Genomic DNA, 21,078 nt, shown 5'->3' on the forward strand with positions numbered 1-21,078 from the left:
GAGTAATTTCTACACAGAACCCAAAACAAACCACAAGAATATGCCTGAGAATCACGACTCATTCTCTTGAACATTTTCTTCATGAATCATTATTTTATCATACAGATTCTGACTCATTTCCACAAAAAACGCTAGATATTATTACTTTGTGAGTAAAGCAACAGTAGCTCATATCTGTTAATCCAGCACACAACAGGCTTAGGCAGGACTGCCATAAGTTCAAGGCCAGCTATAGAGTGAACTCCAGGCTAGCCTGTTTTACAGTATGGAACCTTCTTTCAAAAAAATCAGTATTTTAAGGTATTCTCTATAAATACATCATGCATAAAATCCAAATGCAAAAGGGAATTATTGGTCATACCCACAGTAATACTCTATGCAAAAATAAAATGTTACAGAGAAATGTTTGAAAATACTTATGTGAGTTTCAAAAAAAAACAATTTCTTTTTCCCCCCTCCCTCAAAACAATTTCTTAAGAGTAATGGAAAACTGTATTTTATAAAGAAGCTACAGGTTTGTGATTATGTGCAACTATTAAAGAGGTCACCACTGCTACCTGAATGTTGTCATCCTTCTTTTTAATTCAAATGAAACCTTTGCGTTTTAAATAATAGCATTTCTTACAGAACAACATTGTGTTAAGAAAAAAGGAAAAAATATTCCTTATTTCTCCATTGTTTTTCTCAAAAGGAAGATCTTACTAACATTTCATATCCTCTACTCTGTCCTGTGATTTTATGAAATTGTACATAATTTCTGACCATAAGTGTCGTATTACCACACTGTTCTCACATCTTTCTTCTCACAATATATCCTGGCTTATTTTCTTATAAGTGCATTATCAATATCACTCACATATTTTAGTATTAATGCATAATTCATTGACCACTAGGAATTTTGCTTTATTTCTTATTTTCTATTCTGTTCCTGTCTCCTCAGAAGACTGAAGTAGCTGATTTCTATGCCCCGTGTTACTTTTATCTTTAAATTCAACTTTATTTCTACATTGTAATTCAATTTCCACTCCTTCCTTTGAAGAATTTAACAGTCATATTTTTAGTTTCTTGGACCTATGCATATTTCATCTTTTAAAAAGTCCTTTTGACTATTTTATACTAACAATGTTGAGAAAAAAATTAAGTTCTACTTATTTTTTACCCTGTTCCAATTCCTAGGAATATTCTTTATTGTTGTTAACATTCTATTTTGTATCGTTGGCTTTCTGTAAGTTTTTCCCCTTAGTTTTATTAGTTTTCTAGTGAGCCATGATAACAAAATTATTAACAATGCTCCAGAACTCTCTCACTACATTTCTCCCACAGGTCTACGCTGTCATTCTCCAACAGTTTGTTACAGGGTTATGTTCCACCTTGGCTCACTCTGTGAACACTCTCAACACATGCCAGAAATCTTCAGAATCACCGTCTGCACAGCAGAAGCCACAGCTCTGCTCTGGAGACATTCCTGCCGACACTCTGTGTATAAAGGAGGAAAGCAGAGGACAAGCTGCTCCACAGTTTTAAAATCTGTTAATCTGCAGTTCACTCAGATCCTTTTAGTCCATCAGAATACAAATGGAGTTTCGTTTCAGTGATGGAATTTTTTATTTCTATTTCTAATTCTTTTATGTATTTTTCCTTTTTGTATTTTTCCTTTTTAGTTTGAGGATGTTAGTCCAGACAACCATCTACCTCCAATTAAGACCCAGCACCCCACCTCAGGTTTAGTTTCTATGTAGGTATGGAGTATTTTAACACTTGAGGGGTACAACCATGCATGCGGGCATGGGCACATGTTAGGGATAGAACCCCTGGACTCCAGTAGCCACAGATAACAGTTCTTTGAGGTCTACTAAGCCACTAAAACTTTTCACTTTCAATTGTGGTTTTCTCTGTTCCTCTCATTCAGCCTGCTTTGCATCGTCAAGAAATAATCCCAGAATACATGGCACCAGTGTCACGCTTTCTTACTACTCAGTGCAGTTCTTCTTACACAACGCCACTTTGCCTTGTTTGTCGTTCACTCAGACAAGACATCCCCTATGTAGCTCAGAAAGCCTTGAGCTAACCAATCATCTTCCCTCCTAAGCCCTGCAAGCGCAGCAATTTCACTTGTATGCCACCATGCTTTTCTTTCTTGATCCCTCAAACCTGTTCAGTTCTTTTGCACAAATAGGGGGAGTACTGATGAACAGATCATTTGCTTTTGTTAACCAAAAGTCTCCTCAAATTTCCAACAAGTATTTCAGATACTTTCTCCCCCAACTCTGTACAGAGGAACTACACAGTGCAGTTTTCCTGAACCTCCAACCTACTCCCATTCGTTTTAGCACAAGCGGTACTAAATCATCTATAATTTATTCAATTGTCATTTTTCTTCCATGCCTACCATTTTATTAGAAGTACTTTCTTTAAAAATGTATAACCCGTAAAAAGTACATTCTTACCGATTCTTTAGATTTAACTTTATGTTCAACTGATTATTTGGGCTTGAAATTTTTGCTTACGTTAATACTTAATGCATACATTTCTCTTTTAGTCAAGAGCTCCCTACTCTGAATTATTGCACTTTGCTTAGAACTTCTAAGTACTATAATTATTTCTCTGTATCAAAAGTTCATAGACATTTTGAAGCAACATGTTTTATCTTCACAGTTGATAAGGTTTTACTCTGCACAGAACTCTAGGATCATGGCACTTGAATCTCAGAATTGACAGAAACTTTCCCACTACTCCTTAGCAAATATAGGGTTACATAGAAGAAGCAAATACCACTCAGATAATTTTTTAGTTAGGTCCGTTTAACTTTACCAGGAAACTTGATTTTTCTTTGTTACTGGTCCTTGAAATCCAAAAGTTTGATTTTACCAGAAGTTTTCTCCAGTGTGCCTTATTTGAAAGTTTTTTTTTCCACATCAAGAAAGTTTCATTTTACTATTTTACAAGTTGCTACCTTTGTTACATGTACTGTATTTATTTCCAGAATTCCTGTTTCTCGACTAATAATTTCCCATTATCTATTCTATTCAAACTTTTCTCATACAATGTTTAACTAATTTTACTGTACTTTCTACAAGTAAATTTGGTTTGACTATCAATGTTACTTCTTACTACTTCCTTTTGCTGGAGGTAGAACCCAAGGTCTTAGTTCATGAGAAGCAAACAATCTTCAATTGAACTACATCTCCTGCCTTCCTCTATTAAAAAAAACTATAACAGACTAAGTACAAAGAAGTATAAAGTATTACTGAATAAACAGCTATTTATTCACTGTTGAATATAAGGCAATTTTAATTGGTATTAAAGAGAACAATGCCTTCCTTTTCCTCCCAAAGGAAACCAAAGTTTGATATTTATCACCATGTTAGATTTCTTTGAGTTTACATACAGATATACAGATACATAGAGAGAGCTATAAGACTGATACAGTATTGCTTTGCATTTTTATGCTTCACACATACCTGACCTTTTAATTTATTTTAATCATTTGTTGTTATACTGCTAGGGATCTAACCCACAGCTTTGTCTAATTAGTATTACTATAACCCACAGCATTGATGAGGATGCCAGGGATTCAATCCACAGCTTTGCCTTTCAGGCACGAACACTATCCTGAGTGGCATCTCCAGCTTTAACCAACTTGTTTCTTTAAGACAGTGTCTTCAACTCTCAGCTCATAATTTATCAATAAAGTCACAACAGTGGTTGAGGATTACAAATGAAAAAAGCAAACTAGGAGTGGTGGGGAGTGAAAACAATGGTAAGTCACAGTAACAGATTTATAAGAAGCATGCCTTTTGCTCTGTCAAGATCTATCTAAACAAATCAAAAAACGGTGCTAAGGTGTATGAGGGGTAGATAAGTAGATGAGTCACTTCCCTAAAATTGTCTTATTACCAATATTAGTAAAATTCACAATGGTCCTAAAACCAGGTAAATCCTAAGAAAATTAGTGACAGAATGTACTTCCAGAAAAGTCAAGTTTACAATATTTTACAAGCAAATCAGCCAAGGAAAAAATACCATTTCTTAGTCCCACTTTTCCACTGTGCCAATCAATATTGCAAAGAATTGCCTGGTTTAATGTATTTAACCATTTAATTATAAACAGAATAATTTCTGTATTTAACTGCCTTTGAATAAACTCACAGGTCTTTTGATCACCAAACAGTACTGCTATGCTATACTGTACCGACAATGGTCAGAAAGGGAATACCACTAAATACAAGGTGAGTTTGAGTTTGTCTTAGAACAATAATCTCACAGTCAAGTCAGGCACATTAGGCATCTGTTCAATCATCAATCATGAAGAAATTGTTTTTACTATGCCTGACTGATTTTCATCCAGAATCCCTCAGAATATTAATTTCCAATGACAGAAAGTGCACTTTCAGGAGTCAGTTCCACATGTGACAAACTAGTTTTCCAAAATTGTTATTATATTGTTCTAAAATCAGATGCATAACTTCAAACAAATGCTCCAAAATGTTGCCTAGTGCCCTTAAAAATAGGTAGTCATCCATCTCACCTACCACATAGTACCAGTTTCCAAGACAGACCCTATGATGTGCTAAAATATAGTCTAGTAACTTTCAATAAACAGTATTTTTATTAGACTATGCATCATTAAAGGGAAAATCCCCAAATGTTAAAATATAAAAACTGAGCCATCAGGTGCCACATGTCTTTAATCCCAATACTCAAGAAACGAAAGAAGGTGGATCTCCATGAGTTCAAGATTAGTCTGTCTACACTGTAAGGTCTAGCTTAGTCATAGCTACATAATGAAAACCTGTCTCCAATACACACCACACACACACACAATTTTGAATTTATATTATTTCTACTTAAATTTATTATATATTTCCAATTTGAAAATTTATTTTAAAACTAACACTTCTGGCCGGGCGGCGGTGGCGCACGCCTTTAATCCCAGCACTCGGGAGGCAGAGACAGGCGGATCTCTGAGTTCGAGGCCAGCCTGGTCTACAAGAGCTAGTTCCAGGACAGGCTCTAGAAACTACAGGGAAACCCTGTCTCGAAAAACCAAAAAAAAAAAAAAAAAACTAACACTTCTGAAGTTGGCAGGTGCTACAATACAATTAGGGCAATTACTGCTGCTATCAGAGTTGGCAGCTTGCCTTGCTTTATAAGAGTTACCATTTCTGGTGATCCTAAGACAACTGCAACCTCTCAGCACTCAGACAAGAAGATCAATGATCACTTGTGAAAAGGATATTAATCCTATTAACTAGCTAAAAATCTAAAAATATAAGGAAATTCCAAGATTAAATATTACAGAATAGATGTATAAATGGTTTAGAAAAAATCTCAGCTAGAAGTAGAGTACATTTTAAGTAGTACTATATCACCAACTCTCTCAACTCCACAGAACAATGATCTGTGGAAAAACATACACATCAAGAGCTGGGGTAGAAAGAAATCACTCAGGTACACTGGACTGAATGGAAGACATCTAAAGAGTGAGTACTTTAACCAATTTATTTGAATTGTTTCCATGTATGTTCAAGGAAAATGTGATGGGATAACTGAGTAAATCCAAAAGTGTTCTGAATAGATTAAAAGAGAAAGTTTTGCTTTTTATATTTGTTGAAACTAGTAGTTTTTAAAGAATTCACAATAGTTCAATTGGCAATGTTTATTTTTCCTTCTTTACTGGAATACAAAGAAATAGTGTTTTCTGTAGCTGTTTTCAATAGAATGATTATTTAAGAAGTGAGTGGTAATGTGGCATACTGATATTTACAAAAACTGGTTTCCTGTCTGCTCTTTTCTTGAGCATGTAACTACACTACAATTTTCAGATTCCTAAAATTAAATATGGCCATATGACTTGATATTTGATCCAAAATGTGAATGAAACTCACAGGTGCCATTGCCAGGTCTAACCTCTAAATAGCATTGATATATTTCCAGAAATCTACAGTCTACTAAAATTTCAAGGCTGGGGAATGAAGAGTAACAACTACATAAAATAGCACAGAGAAACACTTGACCAAATCCAATCCTCTTTCATAAATTTCCTAAACATAACAGAAATATACAAAATTTCTAAAAATTAATATAATAGAAGCCTAAAAATTCACAAATATCATCACACCCAACAGTAAAAAACTGAAAGCACTTTCCCCAAATCAGAATAAAACAAAGATGTCCACTGTTATTACTTCTCATTAACACAGTACTGGAACATTCCAGTCAGAGTAAAATACACCAGATGACATGAAAGGCATCCAAACTGGAAAAATAGTAAAATTCTCTCTGTTCACAGTTATTATATACAGCAAGAGTCAGAAAAAAGGATAATTAGCTCTAATTCAGCACAGTTACAGATACAAAACTATATACAAATATCAGTTGAATTTATAAAAGTAATAACCATTGATAAAAAATTAAGACATTTCCATTTACAATGACCTGAAAAAGAATGAAGCTAGTTAACCAAGGAGGTGAAAGATTCTACATATAAAACTAAATTAACTTATTTTAAAAATTAAAAACAACATAAACAGAAAGACATACCACTGGTTGATTAAAGTATTTAATCATGGCAAAGATAATATCACTACCCAAAGCAATCTACAGCTTCAACACAATCTCTATCAAAATTCTGAAGGTATTTTTGTGAAAAAAAATCAAAACTCATGTTACCTCAATAAACATCAAATACAACTAATCATGGAAAATTAAAAAAAAAAAACAAAGCAAAGGACTCACACTTCATGATTTCAAAACTTACTACAAAGCTACATTAATCAAAGCAGTGTGACAGGCATTAGTAAAGATTTATAGCTAATGGGACATTTTAAAGTTGGTTTTCAAAAAGAGTACCATGACTAGCCAAAGGTCTTAAGAAGAACAGACTTTTAAATAAAAGATACTAGAAAGCAGGATATTCACACGTGAAATAAAATGTACTTTATACCATACACAAAAGTTAGCGCAAAGTGAATCAAACACTAAATGTAAAACAAAAGTTCATTAAACTCTTTTTTTGTTGCTGTTGTTTTTTTGGTCTCTTGACACAGGGTTTCTTTGTGTAGCCACGGCCTTCTTGCTCTGTAGACCAGGCTGGCCTGGAACTCACAACTAACTGCCTGCCTCTGCCTCCAGTGCTGGAATTAGAGGCGTGCACTACTCCCTCCCTGTCACCATAAAACTCTTTATAAAAAATGTTTTCATGATATTTGATTTAATCTCTAATATATGACACTAAAATCTAAATTCTGACACGACACAATGTGGATGAATTTATGGTGTGTTAATTGTAAAAGGCCAGATACAAAAGACAACCACTGTATGATTCTACTGCATCTGGCATCCAGAACTAACAAAATCAGAAACAATGTGGTACCAGTAGCTAGGTAAGTAGGACAAACTAGCAGTTTTGTTTCTCAGTTACAAAGTTTCTATTTGGAAAGATGAAAAAGTTCTGTAATGAATGCTAGGGATGGTTACATGCACTGTATATTCATTCACTTAAAGCCACTGAATTCTATACTCAAAAGGACTACAATGGGAATCTTCCACTATGCCAACAGCACTGTTGAAATGATTAAAATAGTAAATTTTATATTGCATTTTATCACAATAAAAAATTAAGTAGTTTAAAATCTTACAAGAATGGATTGGGAAGTTGGCAACCTCCTGCATCCCTGAATACGCATGCACGCACGTGCACACACACATACCAATTAATCTAAGAATGAACTGATATATTAGAAAACTGAATGATACAGAGATAAATAAGAAAGAGTGTTTATCAGACACAGGAAAAATATTTAGAAAGAGATGTGTCTCCAAGGAAAAGAAGAAAATGAATTATTTTAATGAAGCAGAAAGGGTGTGAAGTCCTCACAGCCTCTAAATCATTATATGCACAGTCACAAATTTATCCTCATCGTACTTATGTTTCTTTGTGTACATCTCAGTCTTAAAAATCTTCCAGGTTTTCCACTGCTTGGGCATACACTTGGCCACTTCTCTTAAACTACACCCATTATCTATGCTGTGTTACATCAATAGTCCACAGCCTTGTAAATCAAAGGCTTAAAAACAAAAGTAATCTGCATTTAGGTTCGTGTTCATGGAAAATTTCAGCAATTAAATATATCATAGAAGACAATACTTATAAAATTCATAGATTTAAAATTACTAAATGGAGGGAGGCACATTCTGAAGACTCAAACAGGAAGACCACTAGAACTAAAAGTTTGTTCTCTTTGGCTACTACCAACTTGTATAAATCTCCGGGTGTCTGTTTGCACTGAGCAACTAATATTTATATAAAACTCACATTTACTGTGAAGTTTAGTGTGTAAAATACAACTTACAGAATACTATGTTTTTCATCTTGAAACTATGATTCTAAGTTATTTTTAAAGTAACTTATAAAATAAGATTTAAGATCATCGGTTTGGTTTCTATCTTTTAACATGCTTTATACAAGAACAGTTTACTGAATACCCGGTGATACATCTGCAGTACTTACTTATATGTTGTCAAAATCATCTGATAGATCTGAGATTATTAAATGTATGGAAGATTATAATGAAAAAGAAAAATTGAGGTGCTAAAGAGAAATAAGAAAAGATACAGGAATAAGAAGGGGAATGTGAGATGTGGTTAAAAAGCATAACAAAGAATGTCTTATGTAAACAGCATGGAAAAGCAAACAACAGTCATAAAATCTGAATAATGAAAACATCCTTTAAAAATGTTAAGTATCGTAATAGCCAGAACCTGGAAACAACCTAGATACCCTACAGTGGAAGAATGGATGAAGAAAGTGTGGAATATATACATATTAGAGTACTACTCGGCGGTAAAAAACAATGACATCTTGAATTTTGCATGCAAATGGATGGAAATAGAAAACACCATCCCGAGTGAGGTAACCCAGGCCTAAAAAGATGAACATGGGATGTACTCACTCATAATTGATTTCTAGCCATAAATAAAGGACATCAAGCCTATAATTCGTAAAAAAAAAAAAAAATCCTAGAGAAGATATATAAGAAGGTGAATCCAAAGAAAAACATATAGTCATCCTCCTGGATATTGGAAGTAGACAAGATTGCCGGACAAAAAAATGGGAACTTGGGGGTGGGGTGGGATGGGGGGTTGGGGGATGGGGAGAGAAAAGTGTGAAGTGGAGGATGGGAAGAGCTTGGGGGAATAGGATGGTTGGGATATAGGAAGGGTGGATATGGGAACAAGGAATTATATATCTTACTTAAGGGAGCCATTCTAGGGTTGGCAGAGACTTGACTCTAGAGGGGTTCCCAGGTGTCCAGGAAGACGCCCCCAGCTAGTTCCTTGGGCAGCTGAAGAGAGGGTGCCAGAAATGTACAGATCCTATTGCCATACTCATGAATATCTTGCATATCACCATAGAACCTTCACCTGGCATTAGATGGAGAAAATGACAGAGCCCCACATAGAAGCACCGGATTGAGCTCCCAAGGTCCTGATGAGGAACAAAAGGAGGGAGATCATGAGCAAGGAAGTCAGGACCGTGAGGAGTGCGTTTACCCATTGAGACAGTGGGACAGATCTAACGGGAGACCACCAAGTCCAGTTGGAATGGGACTGATGGAACAGGGGACCAAACCGGACTCTCTGAATGTGGCTGACGGTGGAGGAGGACTGAGAAACCAAGGACAACGGCGATGAGCATGAACTCTACAGCATGGATGGGCTCACTGTGAGCCTTGTCAGTTTGGTTGCTCACCTTCCTGGACTTGGGGAGTTGGGAGGACCTTGGACTTAACATAGTGAAGGGAACCCTGATGGCTCTTTGGCTTGGAGAGGGGCGGAGTGGGGGTATGGGTGGAAGGGAGGGGAGGGAAGGGGGAGGAGGAGGGGAGGAGATGGAAATTTTTAATAAAAAAATGAGAAAAAAAATAAATAAACACTACCTGAAACAATAAAAAAATGTTAAGTATCTGGATTAATTTCTAAGGTTCCATATGAATCTTTACAAAACATGAAATGTGGGAAGAAAAACAATGAATGCAAATATTAATCAGCAAATGACTTTACTATTTAGTAACCTCACAGGACAATGAATCACCATCTATTGTGTAAAAAGCATTACACTAGACAACCAGAGACACAAAAGATATTGAAGACAATACAGTACCCATTTTCATGGTAATTACAGTATCATAAAGGAGACAGATCCTCATCAGACAACCTTACTATTATTGATTCTCCTTTCATTTGAACTAATTTCTTAAAAAGTATTACTGTGAAAAGTGATGGCCCATCAGATGTGATACTGCTTGTCCATAATTCCAGTATCCCAACTACTTTAGAAGCTGAAGCAGGTGGATTTTAACTTACAGGTTTGTCTTGTCAACAGTGTGGTATCTTTTCTCTCAAAAAGGTTTTTTTTTTAATGAGAAAGAGAAAAAAATTAAGCCCTAACTACTGAATATTTTACTTGCTTTACTTTGAGATCTAATTTGAGTAGAATTTGAAATCCTGGTCAGTCAATGACTTGTGTACCAAGCTGAAAAGTCATGTTTAGAAATCATCAAAAAATACCTTTTTCATTTTGACATTGTTTTTAAATTTTATTTTTAATCATATTCTCTGGTAATTTTAAATATGAGTGTAATGTGTTTTGATTTATATCCTCTTCCCCACTAACTGTCCAACTCCTAGGACCACACCTGTCTCTAGTCTTTTGATCTTCTTCTGTTAGTATATTTTAATCATCTTTCAATATTAGTATATAATCTAGTACTTTTATTTTAGTAAGTTCATAATAACCACTTGTGGATAACAGCATTTATTAATAATAAGCAACAAGGAAATTAGATTGAAATGCTTATCATCCTAACTTTAATATAAAAGAAGATAAAGGTTATAAATGTGCTTCTACTCTTTAATCAACCTATGTCAAAACATTTCAATTACCTTGAAAAATGTTTAAGTAATTCAGATTACAGTCTGCAACCTCAGAATTTTAGAGTTTGGTGTTTTCTAAATGACATCTATTATCAGATTTGAATGTAAGCATACAGAAGATACAAAATGTAAAGTTTTATTCTAACAAAACAATTTTCAAAGAATATTTTCTGATATTTGAATAGAATAATTATAAAGACTTGTTATTTTCATTCCTCATTTGCACATCAAACATTCAAAATAACGACCCATTGTCTAGACATGTAGCTCAGTGGGTAGAGAGTTTTCTAGCATGAACAAAGGCCTCGGTTATTGCCAGTATTTTATTAGCATATACTAGTTATACATATTTATTGCTTTAAATAATGTTTTTATTAATTCTTTGAAATGGCCATACAATGTATTGGTTTTTTTCTCTCTTTTTTAAAACCACAAGTCCACTTTGTACTAACCACCTATGAGTGACTGCCAGGGTTGACACCATTAAAAAAAATAAATTATTTCTCTCAGCAACCATCAAAAGCTAGTAGCTCCTCAGCTAGGGACGGGGATTTCTGTCCTCCTCCACAAGGGGATTTTTATCTGGCTGGAGCCTATGCCTGTCTTATGCATGCTGACACAAACATTATGAGTTCATATGTGCAACTTTCCACTGTGTCTAATTATACAAAATAAATTTTACTGTGACATTTCATGCATGAACATAATGTATTGTGATCCTATTCGCCAATTAACTGAACATCTTTTAAAGCACTGAAACTGTCTTGACTAACAATTTATTAAGACTTAGTACTAAAGAGATGACAAGAAAGTGCATATGAAGAATATGTAAAGTGTGTACAATTGAAGAAATTAGCAAACATCACTTATATAATGAGCTGTTACATTTCAAGGACAAGGACGAGGCCAGTCACCAGTTTCCAGGATATAACAGACAAGGGCAAATAACATTTCAAAAGTCACACAGAAAGAATAAAACATTGTTTAATAGAAATACAATTCAAATCACATCACCTAATTTCTCATGGAATGCATTCAGGTTCAAAACTGCATAACAGATTTAAAGAAAAAGTAGTGCATATAAAAACTGCAAATGACTTGTAAATTTTCATATTTGAGACACAGGATTAAATACACAGTGTCATGTAAGAGAAGAACATGTCAGGAGTTATTCTATGTATATTTTCTAATTTGGCAGTTATTTAATATTTATAATAAAATATAAAATATTTAATATTTTAGCATGTGGTATTCCTGAACACACCAAACTACTGTGAATTCTAACAACAAAAGTCTACCACATTTGGTTACTTTTTGACTGAATCTTTAAACAGAAGTAGCCAGGGCCTATAAGATAAAGATGTTCAATAGATAGAGATGATTGCTACCAAGCCTAAAAACCAAAACTATATTCCCAGGACACATAGTGGAAGTGGGACTCTGACTCCTACAAGACGTGCTCTGACCTGGACACCTGGGCTGTCGTACTAATGTAGCTCATACCCACATACACTCACGTGCACACAGCACACATGCACACATGTGTGTGTGCACACACACACACAAATTGCTAAATAAATAAATGTAAAAAAATAAATGAAATAAATAAACAGAAGTAGCCATCAAGAAAATCAAGTTCCTAAACACTGCCATTCTAACACTGCATAGGAGCCTGAGCATCAGCTACCGCTCTTCGAACTACTCCACCAGCAGCAGAAATCTAACTCTAACCCAAGAGACCAAATTTGCTAAAAAGAACATCATGTGCCATAACCTTAAAGAAATGACCAGCTACTATAGAGAGCAAAAAGGTAATCAGGTGAAAGAAAGAAGCAAATGGGAGATTTTTGCTAGGCATAGAGCTAATTATTCAATACCAGTTACTTATAAACAAAAGAAGATCTTAGCTGGGGTCATCCTTGTGAATTCCTGAGAATTTCTCTAGAGTCAGGCTTCTTGCTAATCCCATAGTGGCTCCCTCAATCAAGATATGTCTTTCCTTGCTCTCATCTGTCCTTCCTCCCTCTTGACTATCCCATTCCTTCAAGTTCTTCACGCCCCTCCCCTTCTCCCCTTCTCTTCCCCTTCCACCATCCCTTCTCCCACAACCCCCATGTTCCCAATTTTGTCAGGCGATCTTGTCTATTTCAACTTTCCAGGTGGATCTATGTATGTTTTTCTTAGGGTTCACCTTGTTACTTAGCTTCTCTAGGATCATGAACTATAGGCTCAATATCTTTATTTATAGATAGTATCGACTTATGAGTAAGTACATACCATATTCATCTTTTTGGGTCTGGGTTACCTCACTCAGGATGGTGTTTTCTAGTTTCACCCATTTGCATGCAAAATTCAAGATGTCATTTTTTTTAACCACTGAGTAGTACTCTACTGTGTAAATGTGCCACACTTTCTTTATCCATTCTTTGGTTGAGGGGCATCTAGGCTGTTCCCAGGCTCTGGTTATTACAAACAATGCTGCTATGAACATAGTTGAACATATGTCTTTGTAGTATGATTGACCATCTTTTGGGTATATGATCAAGAGTAGTATTGCTGGATCCTGAGGTAGGTTGATTACCAATTTTCTGAGAAACCACCATACTGATTTCCAAAGTGGTTGTACAAGTTTGCATTCCCACCAGCAATGGATGAGTGTTCTCCTTACTCCACATCCTCTCCAGCATAAGCTATCACTGGCGTTTTTGATCTTAGCCATTCTGAGAGGTGTAAAATGATATTTCAGAGTTGTTTTGATTTGCATTCCCCTGATGGCTAAGGATGTTGAATATTTCCTTAGGTGTCTTTTGGCCATCCATTGAGAATTCTCTGTTTGGTTCTGAATATCCTGATCAGCTTGCTCTAGGACACCACCTACCCATTGAAAAGATCAGTCACTCTCAGCCTAACAAGCCTTTGTTGTGGTTGCAGATGCTTGTTTTTTAAACAGTTTCTGGCTACACAGCCTAAACTGGCCTTGAAGGGACAATCGTCCAAGCTGTCAGACCTATAGCTGGGCTCCAGCCTCAGCTTCACACACGTCACCACTCCTGCTCCTCCTTTCAGGAAAAAAAAAAGTGTCTATAGCTCAACCCTAACTGTGTGCTCTTTACAAACACCATATCTTAATTTGGCTGTTTTTCTCCACAGGCTCTGTCCAGAATTCCATGCTTGGGTTTCATTTTCTGAACCCAAAGTACTCTGTACCCTGTACACTGTCATCAATCTAATGACACCACCTGTCCTTAATAGTTAAAGTCCACTTTATAAAGCAGATTTCCCTGCTCTGAAGTGTGCTGTTCATCTAAACTTTACATAAATATTAACACCAATAACTACTAACTCTGAGATAAGTATATCAAACATCTGTTAAATGTATGATTTCCTGTTTAGAAACTTTAAAAATTTTTATTTAAATATAATTACATTATTTCCTTCCTTCCCTTTCCTCCCTCCAACCCCTTCCATCTCCCTGTCAAATTAATGGCCTCTTTTTCTTTGGAGACTTTACTATTTATGCAAATACTATGCATAAAATAAATAAATACAACTTGCTGATTCCATTTAGTGTTGCTTGGGTGTATATGATTTCAGGCTGACCACTTGATATGGAATAACCAATTTTCATGTATCCTCTTAATGCTTAAAATCTACATATACTCTAATGCAATCCAGACTTTTATCAAACCAAAAAGACTAAGCAAATTTTTCAAATGATTTTACATGTAAAAATAATACCATACCAAATAAAACATACATTCTCTAAAGTTATCTGAAATGTTATTGTTTTTCTGTATTGCAATATACAATCTTAGCCATATGCAAAACCGTTAAAATAAGCCTAAGAAAATCCAACAGAAATGGAACTAATGCAGCCTCAAAATGCCACACCATTAATGAGTAAATCTCTATAGCATTTTCTCTTAAAATCTGACACAGAATAGTTAGTTATTTAAGAATAAAAAAATACTTGCAAAAAAACACTGTACTGAAACTATGGTATATTTCAGAACATTAATTATGTTACTACACATTCCTAAGCTTAAGAAGGATATAACAGGTAACCAAAAGCAAACAAACAATAATTTCAAAAATGAAAGTAATTATTTCAAAATTATCTTCTTTATGAATATCAATTATTCATATCTGTCAACAATTGTCTTACAAGATATATATAGGAAGAACATATGCCTAGAAAATTGTTCTGAGAAACTTACCATCATTTTGGCCCTTGCTCCTCATCTCCTCCTTCCATGACACGATGGTGCTCAGAGGAACATAGTCCCTTATGTATTCTTTGCGTCTCTCCTCTAAGGTCATCTTCAGCAAACGTTCTTGCAAAATAAAAGCAGAATCTCCATTTGCATTTAAATTTTAATCTTGGGCACTACTGAATACATATATAAATATTAATCATGCTACACTAACCAAAGACTTAATGCAATGCAATGATTTCATATTTGAGGGTTAAAGGAGGTCAAATTAGTTCAACACTAGCAAGAAATGTAAAATTAAAGCTGGTAGGGACAAAGTTCCTAAGGTGGCCCAAAAAATGAGTCATTTCCTCTTCCTATCATCATGGACTAACATGGAGCACATACTAGGTGAGGCATTCACAGACTTCAGGAACAATGATCTGTCAGTTCCCATGGCAAAAGAGCAAATGAGTAAGTTACAAAATAGTATCACTTAAAGAAAGTGCAGACTGCTGAGACAGGTGTATCCAAACAGTGACAGCACAAGAAAGGTAGCTACACAGCTGTCTCCTCATTTTTTCCAAGCTATCAACAGCGAGAGTGTACTCTCAATTCGGTAATAGCATTATGGTGGTAGAACATACATACTTTAAATATATACTTTAAGATTAAAATATAAAACAACATCTTAGAAAAGCAGATGCTGTTTATAAAGAGCTCATTGAGTGCCAAGTGTTTCCAATGTTTGTGTCACTAAAATAATTTTCATAACAAGTCATGACTAATGAAGCACAGATAAGAGTCTTCCCATGAAGAGGTAAAGAGTAAGGACATTTCAACAAACAGAACAACAATAAAAGCAAGGCAATGCAAATACTTGAATTAAACTCTAAGATTTTATCTGGAACAGAAGACCCACAGAAGAGAAAAACAGCCAAAAATAAAGTGAAACTGTGCAGGGATTTGTATGGAATGCTGTGCCATTAGCCCTCCTTCTATTAAAAAAAGACTACTAATTTAAAGTTGGTTATGAATATCCTGGGCTTTGCACAAGATGATCCACTAGAAAGCAGGAAAAAAGCCTACTTTATTTTTAATATAAGAAATAAATTTCTGGTACTAGAGGGAAAGGACAGAAAACAAAAAAAAAAAAACAGAAAATTTGTTGAATTTAACAACAGTTACAAAGGAGAATAATGAAATAAAATCTAGTTGTTGTCAAGATTATGAAGTTCAAGTGATAAAGAGGAAAGATCTTTAATAAATACAAGAAAAATGCTATCAAGTTCACCAGGAAGGTCAGAAAAAAATAAGAATTACTTTACAAAGCCTTATTGAGTGGGTGTCCAACAGCACTGAAAACAGAGCAGAGGTTGACAGCGTTTGGCCTATGACCTAAATCATTATCTAAATCTATATGGTCTTAGATCAATTTCCTCATCTCTTTATGGTTCAATTCCTTCATGAGAGAATTAGACAGGTATTCTGCCCAACTTTTAGGTGGGGTAACTAAGGCAGCGAGGTCAGAAAACTTACATAACATCCTGGAGCTTGTAGAACGGTATTAACTAAGGTTTGAAATGGGACAACTGCATCTAAAGCTTAACCCTACATTACTTCATACCATTTTCTACTTTTATGAGTTCAGAGAATGATATAACTCTTACATATAAAGCATTAAAAAACAGCACAGAGCACAAAACAGGACTTCAGTAACTTATTATGTTCATCGCCATTACTGAATGACTTTAGAAACACTAGTTTCATTCCAATATAACTGAAATCCATGACACTATGAGATAGTAAAGGAAAAAGAAAAAAGGAGGGGAGGGGAGGGGAGGGGGGAGAGGAGAGGAGAGGAGGGGAAGGGGGGAGGGGAGGGGAGGGTGTGAGGGGGAGGAGAGGAGAGGAGGGAGATCTTCCTTCTTCTTTCTATCCTTTCTATTGCTCAGAAGAAATAAGGCCTGATATAGTGGCTCACACCTGTAACCCCAGTACTTGGAGGTTGAAGCAAGAGGACTGTCACATGTTCAGTGTCAACCTGGGTTACAGAATGAGTTCTAGGCCAACCTAAGCAATGCAGAGTTAGACCCTGTGGAAAAAGAGGGAGAGAGAAGAAAGGAGGAAAGGAGAAAGGGAGGGAGGGAGGAAAGAACAGGACAGGACAGTGAAAGAAAGAAAGAAAGAAAGAAAGAAAGAAAGAAAGAAAGAAAGAAAGAAAGAAAGAAAGAAAGAAAGAAAGAAAGAAGAGAGAGAAAGAAAGAAGAGAGAGAAAGAAAGAAGAGAGAGAAAGAAAGAAGAGAGAGAAAGAAAAGAAGAGAAAAGGGAAAGAAAAGAATAAAGGGAGAGAGAGGGGGAAGAAAGGAGAGAGGGAAGAAAGAAGAAGAGAGGAAGGAAGAAAGATTAGCAGGGAGGACAAGGAGCACAACCCCAAGGCGAATCCCTGTGAAACAAACAATACTTTAAGGTCAAACATAAGACCACTATTATAGACAGTAGAGAAAAGATGAACAACCTAAAAATAAATACATGATGGCACAAGATCTCAAAAGACTACACACGACTAACCAAAGAGCACGATCACAAGGGTTAATCTAACATGTAATAAACAATAAAAAAGTGCTCCCTCTAAAATGGGAACAAAACCTAAACTAGATGTAAAGTAACAGTCCAATGACACTACAGAGAGCATGTTAGGGTTGCTACTCTTTTGTTATTCTTAATTTTTCATGAATTAAAAAGACGGTGTCATCTGTTCATTGTAGAATAATAGGTAGAAAAGGAAGGTTCAAAGAAATAACTTCGGAATTGGCTCACACTGTCAGAAAAGGGAACTGACCCTCAGTGGTTTAAGCACTGCTTTCAAAGCTCAGATCACAGTGCAGGATTATTACAGCTAGACATTAGGCTGAAGGACATTAGAAAACATTGTTTATGTAAATGCCAGAAGTCAGACAGAAACAAGACTGTTATTCTATTTATTTGGAAGTAAATGTGCATACTGAAAACAAAACACCAAATGTAATACAATAAAAACAATGAGATAAACTGCAAAGCTTGAAATGAAAAGACACACATTAAATGATTCTGAATTAGAGCTCAGAGTAGTAGGACAATATTTATTTACATGTGTGCTTTTTAAGAACTCCTTAGTTACTTGTTTCAGAATGAATCAAATGGAAAGCAAAAGGCACAGTTTCTCAGGCATTACCACAAACTTCCTTCTGCTAATGCTTCATCTTTATAATGAATCCATTCTCTGTGAATCAAGTCCATAAACAATTCTATTTACTACATGCTGTACTGAACTAAAATATGTCTCTAAAATGCCTTGCTATTGCAATGATCTCAGTAAGCCTTCATTTAGATTTTAATAACAGCTGCAGAAGTACTAAGCCATCATTAAAGAAGTACTTTATCCCACCAGTGGGATAAAAGGGGAAAGGGTATGCATCCCATTGGCTTCTTTTTTGGTGGAATAACAGATAATACTTCACACTTTACTATTCCAAAACAGACATCCAGAGAAAACAGATACAAAGAACTTTGTAATATTTGCCTTTAACTTTAACCCTCATGCAAAAATAGCTTAGTTTGGGATAAAAGAAAATAATTCCATCGAAAGCCTTCTTTGTGCATTTGCTTCTTCATTTTCTTTTAAAAAAATATTTGTTTATATTTTCCCTTTACAAGAAACAAACGGCAAAACAAAAAACAAGATATTAAAGAAAGATTCTGAAATGTCTGCTCATCATAGTCCAAGTGTATAGATGCTACTTTCGAAGCTGTTTTTCTAACATAACATAGAAATAGTTCTCAAGTATTCACTACACAATGATTCATGTTGCTGAAAACAGTGTCAATGGCTTTACACTATTTTGTTTTATCGTCATCAATTATACAAAGCTAACATATCAAGACCATCAAGAAAAACGGGTGTGATTTTTCCAGCGCTCACAGAAGTGTGCTCAACACAAACTGCTACTACAAAAGCCAAGCACAAGCACTATGTCCCAGAGATGACTCTCCCGAACTCTCCCTGGCTTTAGTTTTCCCCAGAGATGGAGAAGGCCTTCTGCGGGTCAGCGAATGCTCTGCCAGTGACCTATATGCCTTCGGCTGTTATCAGACCGTAGTTCTAAAACAGCATTTGTTTTGTGACACCTTAAGTTTTAGTTCTCTCAACACTCATATTCATTAACACAATGACGCTTGCAAACCTTCCAGCATTTCAAGGCTATTTGAACTGGGCTGTTCAGTCATGTTAAGACTTTCCTACAGTTAATTTGAAAACTTCCCTCCTTAGTCCTTATTTCACGTACTGTTAAAGCAGGCACCATTTAGAGAATTCTTTCTAATCTTCGTACTGACATCTACTGTTTGGTCAAAGGGTTCATAAAGGACAGGGACTTGAAATGAAAATGTTTAACAAGCTAAAGCCAAAAAAAAAAAAATCAACTTTCGCCCCATTATCCCTGCTCTGTAAGATAGTCCAAAAAGATCTGTACACCCTTGCTCAACTTCATCCTTTAATACAGATTTCGTCGCTAGTAGCAATGCACATGGCTTATCTGTAATGGGAAGGGAGGAATAAAAGAGGTTAAAAGATGAAGAAAACTATGCCAGACACATCAAAATATGCTGTGAAACTGAGGTGAGACAGACGGGAGAGAAAAAAAAATACCACGCAGTTCTCCTTAAAGGACTCAGCGCCACTGTCAATCTAACGGATCTGGATAAGCCTCGGTGTGCACAAAACTCAGGGAAGGGTTCATTCACAGAGTGCAGGCAGCCTTACTCTGGGCGACTTCACACTATGAATGGGGATGCAACAGAGAAACACGGCGCCAGGGAAAGCCCATTCAGACTTCTCGGAAGGCACTGATGCTCGCCCGCTAAGATGCTCCTGGCAGGTTGCAAATTTCAGAAGTCCCACTGCAGCAGCAGCGGAGCGGGGCTGGGATGGACGGAGGGCAGAGGCGGGGAACGGAGGACGAAAGCAGGTGCAGGCGCGCCCAGGCTCAGCAGCAGCCGCAGCCTGAGCCCCCGCCGCCGGGCAACCTGTCCGCGGGACACCCGGGCGTCCGTGCAAACTCCCGGCCGGAGTCCCGACCAACTTGCCCGCGGCCCCGGGGGGTGCGCGCCAGCCAGAAAGCGGGCGAACCCGCCGCCAGGGAGGAGACGACTCGGCGCCCAGGGGGGTGTGCGCCCCGCACGTGCGCGAGCCGCAGGTGCCCGGGGGCGGCGCGTGGCCGGCCGGGGCGTGAACGCGAGCGCGCGCGTGGACGCGGCCGCGGGCTGGAGCGGCACCGGCCGAGAGGGCGCGAGGGAGGCTGCGGGCGGAGGGCGCCGCGCCGCCCCGCCGGGGCCCCCGCCCCCCACCCACCCGCCGCCCGCCCCCGGGGCCTCGGGGCCGGTTACCTTTCTCCTCTCTCCACACCTTTTTCTTCTTGTTGCTGGGGTACATGCTGCCGTGGGGGTGGCTGGCTTTAAGCTGCAAGTTCCCCAGGCTCACGGGCAGACAGGGTGTGTGGAGTGTGGGGGGGGCCGGGAAATGGAGGGGACACTCGGGTGGAAAAAGTGCAAAGGCTCTGCGTCCCGCGCCGCTAGCCGCTCGCCCGTCGCCGCCCTCCTCCCCTCAGCCCGCCCGCTCTGCCCCGCGGCCGCCACCACAGCAGCACCTCAGAGCCTGTCAACTAGGTCACGCCTCGCGCTAACCTAACACCCGCGCAGGCCCCGCCTCCCGGCCGCTAGGCAGCGCCGCCGCCCATTGGCTGCTCCGCCCGCCGCTCTCCGCGTTCTAGCCAAGGCGCGCCCCAACTTCAGCCTCAGGGCGCAGGCGCAGGCGCAGGCTTGGGCTCGACGCCGAGGACGTTGGGGAGCTGGAGGGGGCGGGGCCAGAGCTCGAGCCCCAGGCCGCGGCGCCGACCGGGGCGGGGCGTGC

General features: G+C 37.6%; 1 protein-coding gene across 3 annotated transcripts in view; it reads right to left on the reverse strand.

Moving 5' to 3' along the window:
* Macrod2 (mono-ADP ribosylhydrolase 2) overlaps nt 1-20,826 on the reverse strand; it is a 1,850,149-nt gene extending 1,829,323 nt beyond the window's left edge. For 2 of the 3 annotated variants that reach the window (XR_005285433.1, XR_005285432.1), the window contains exons 1-2: nt 20,556-20,574; nt 15,156-15,272 (exon numbers count right to left, since the gene is read on the reverse strand). Coding sequence is in view for 1 of the 3 variants with exons in the window: in XM_038330425.1 (XP_038186353.1) it covers nt 15,156-15,272; nt 20,556-20,601 (163 nt within the window). In the remaining 2 variants the exon portion in view is untranslated. Of the gene's footprint in view, nt 1-15,155; nt 15,273-20,555 lie in introns of all 3 variants that reach the window. The other variant, XM_038330425.1, reaches the window with a different exon arrangement.
* Nucleotides 20,827-21,078: the final 252 nt, after the last annotated feature.

Source organism: Arvicola amphibius, chromosome 5 (assembly GCF_903992535.2).
Source record: "Arvicola amphibius chromosome 5, mArvAmp1.2, whole genome shotgun sequence".
Classification (NCBI taxonomy): Eukaryota; Metazoa; Chordata; class Mammalia; order Rodentia; family Cricetidae; genus Arvicola; species Arvicola amphibius.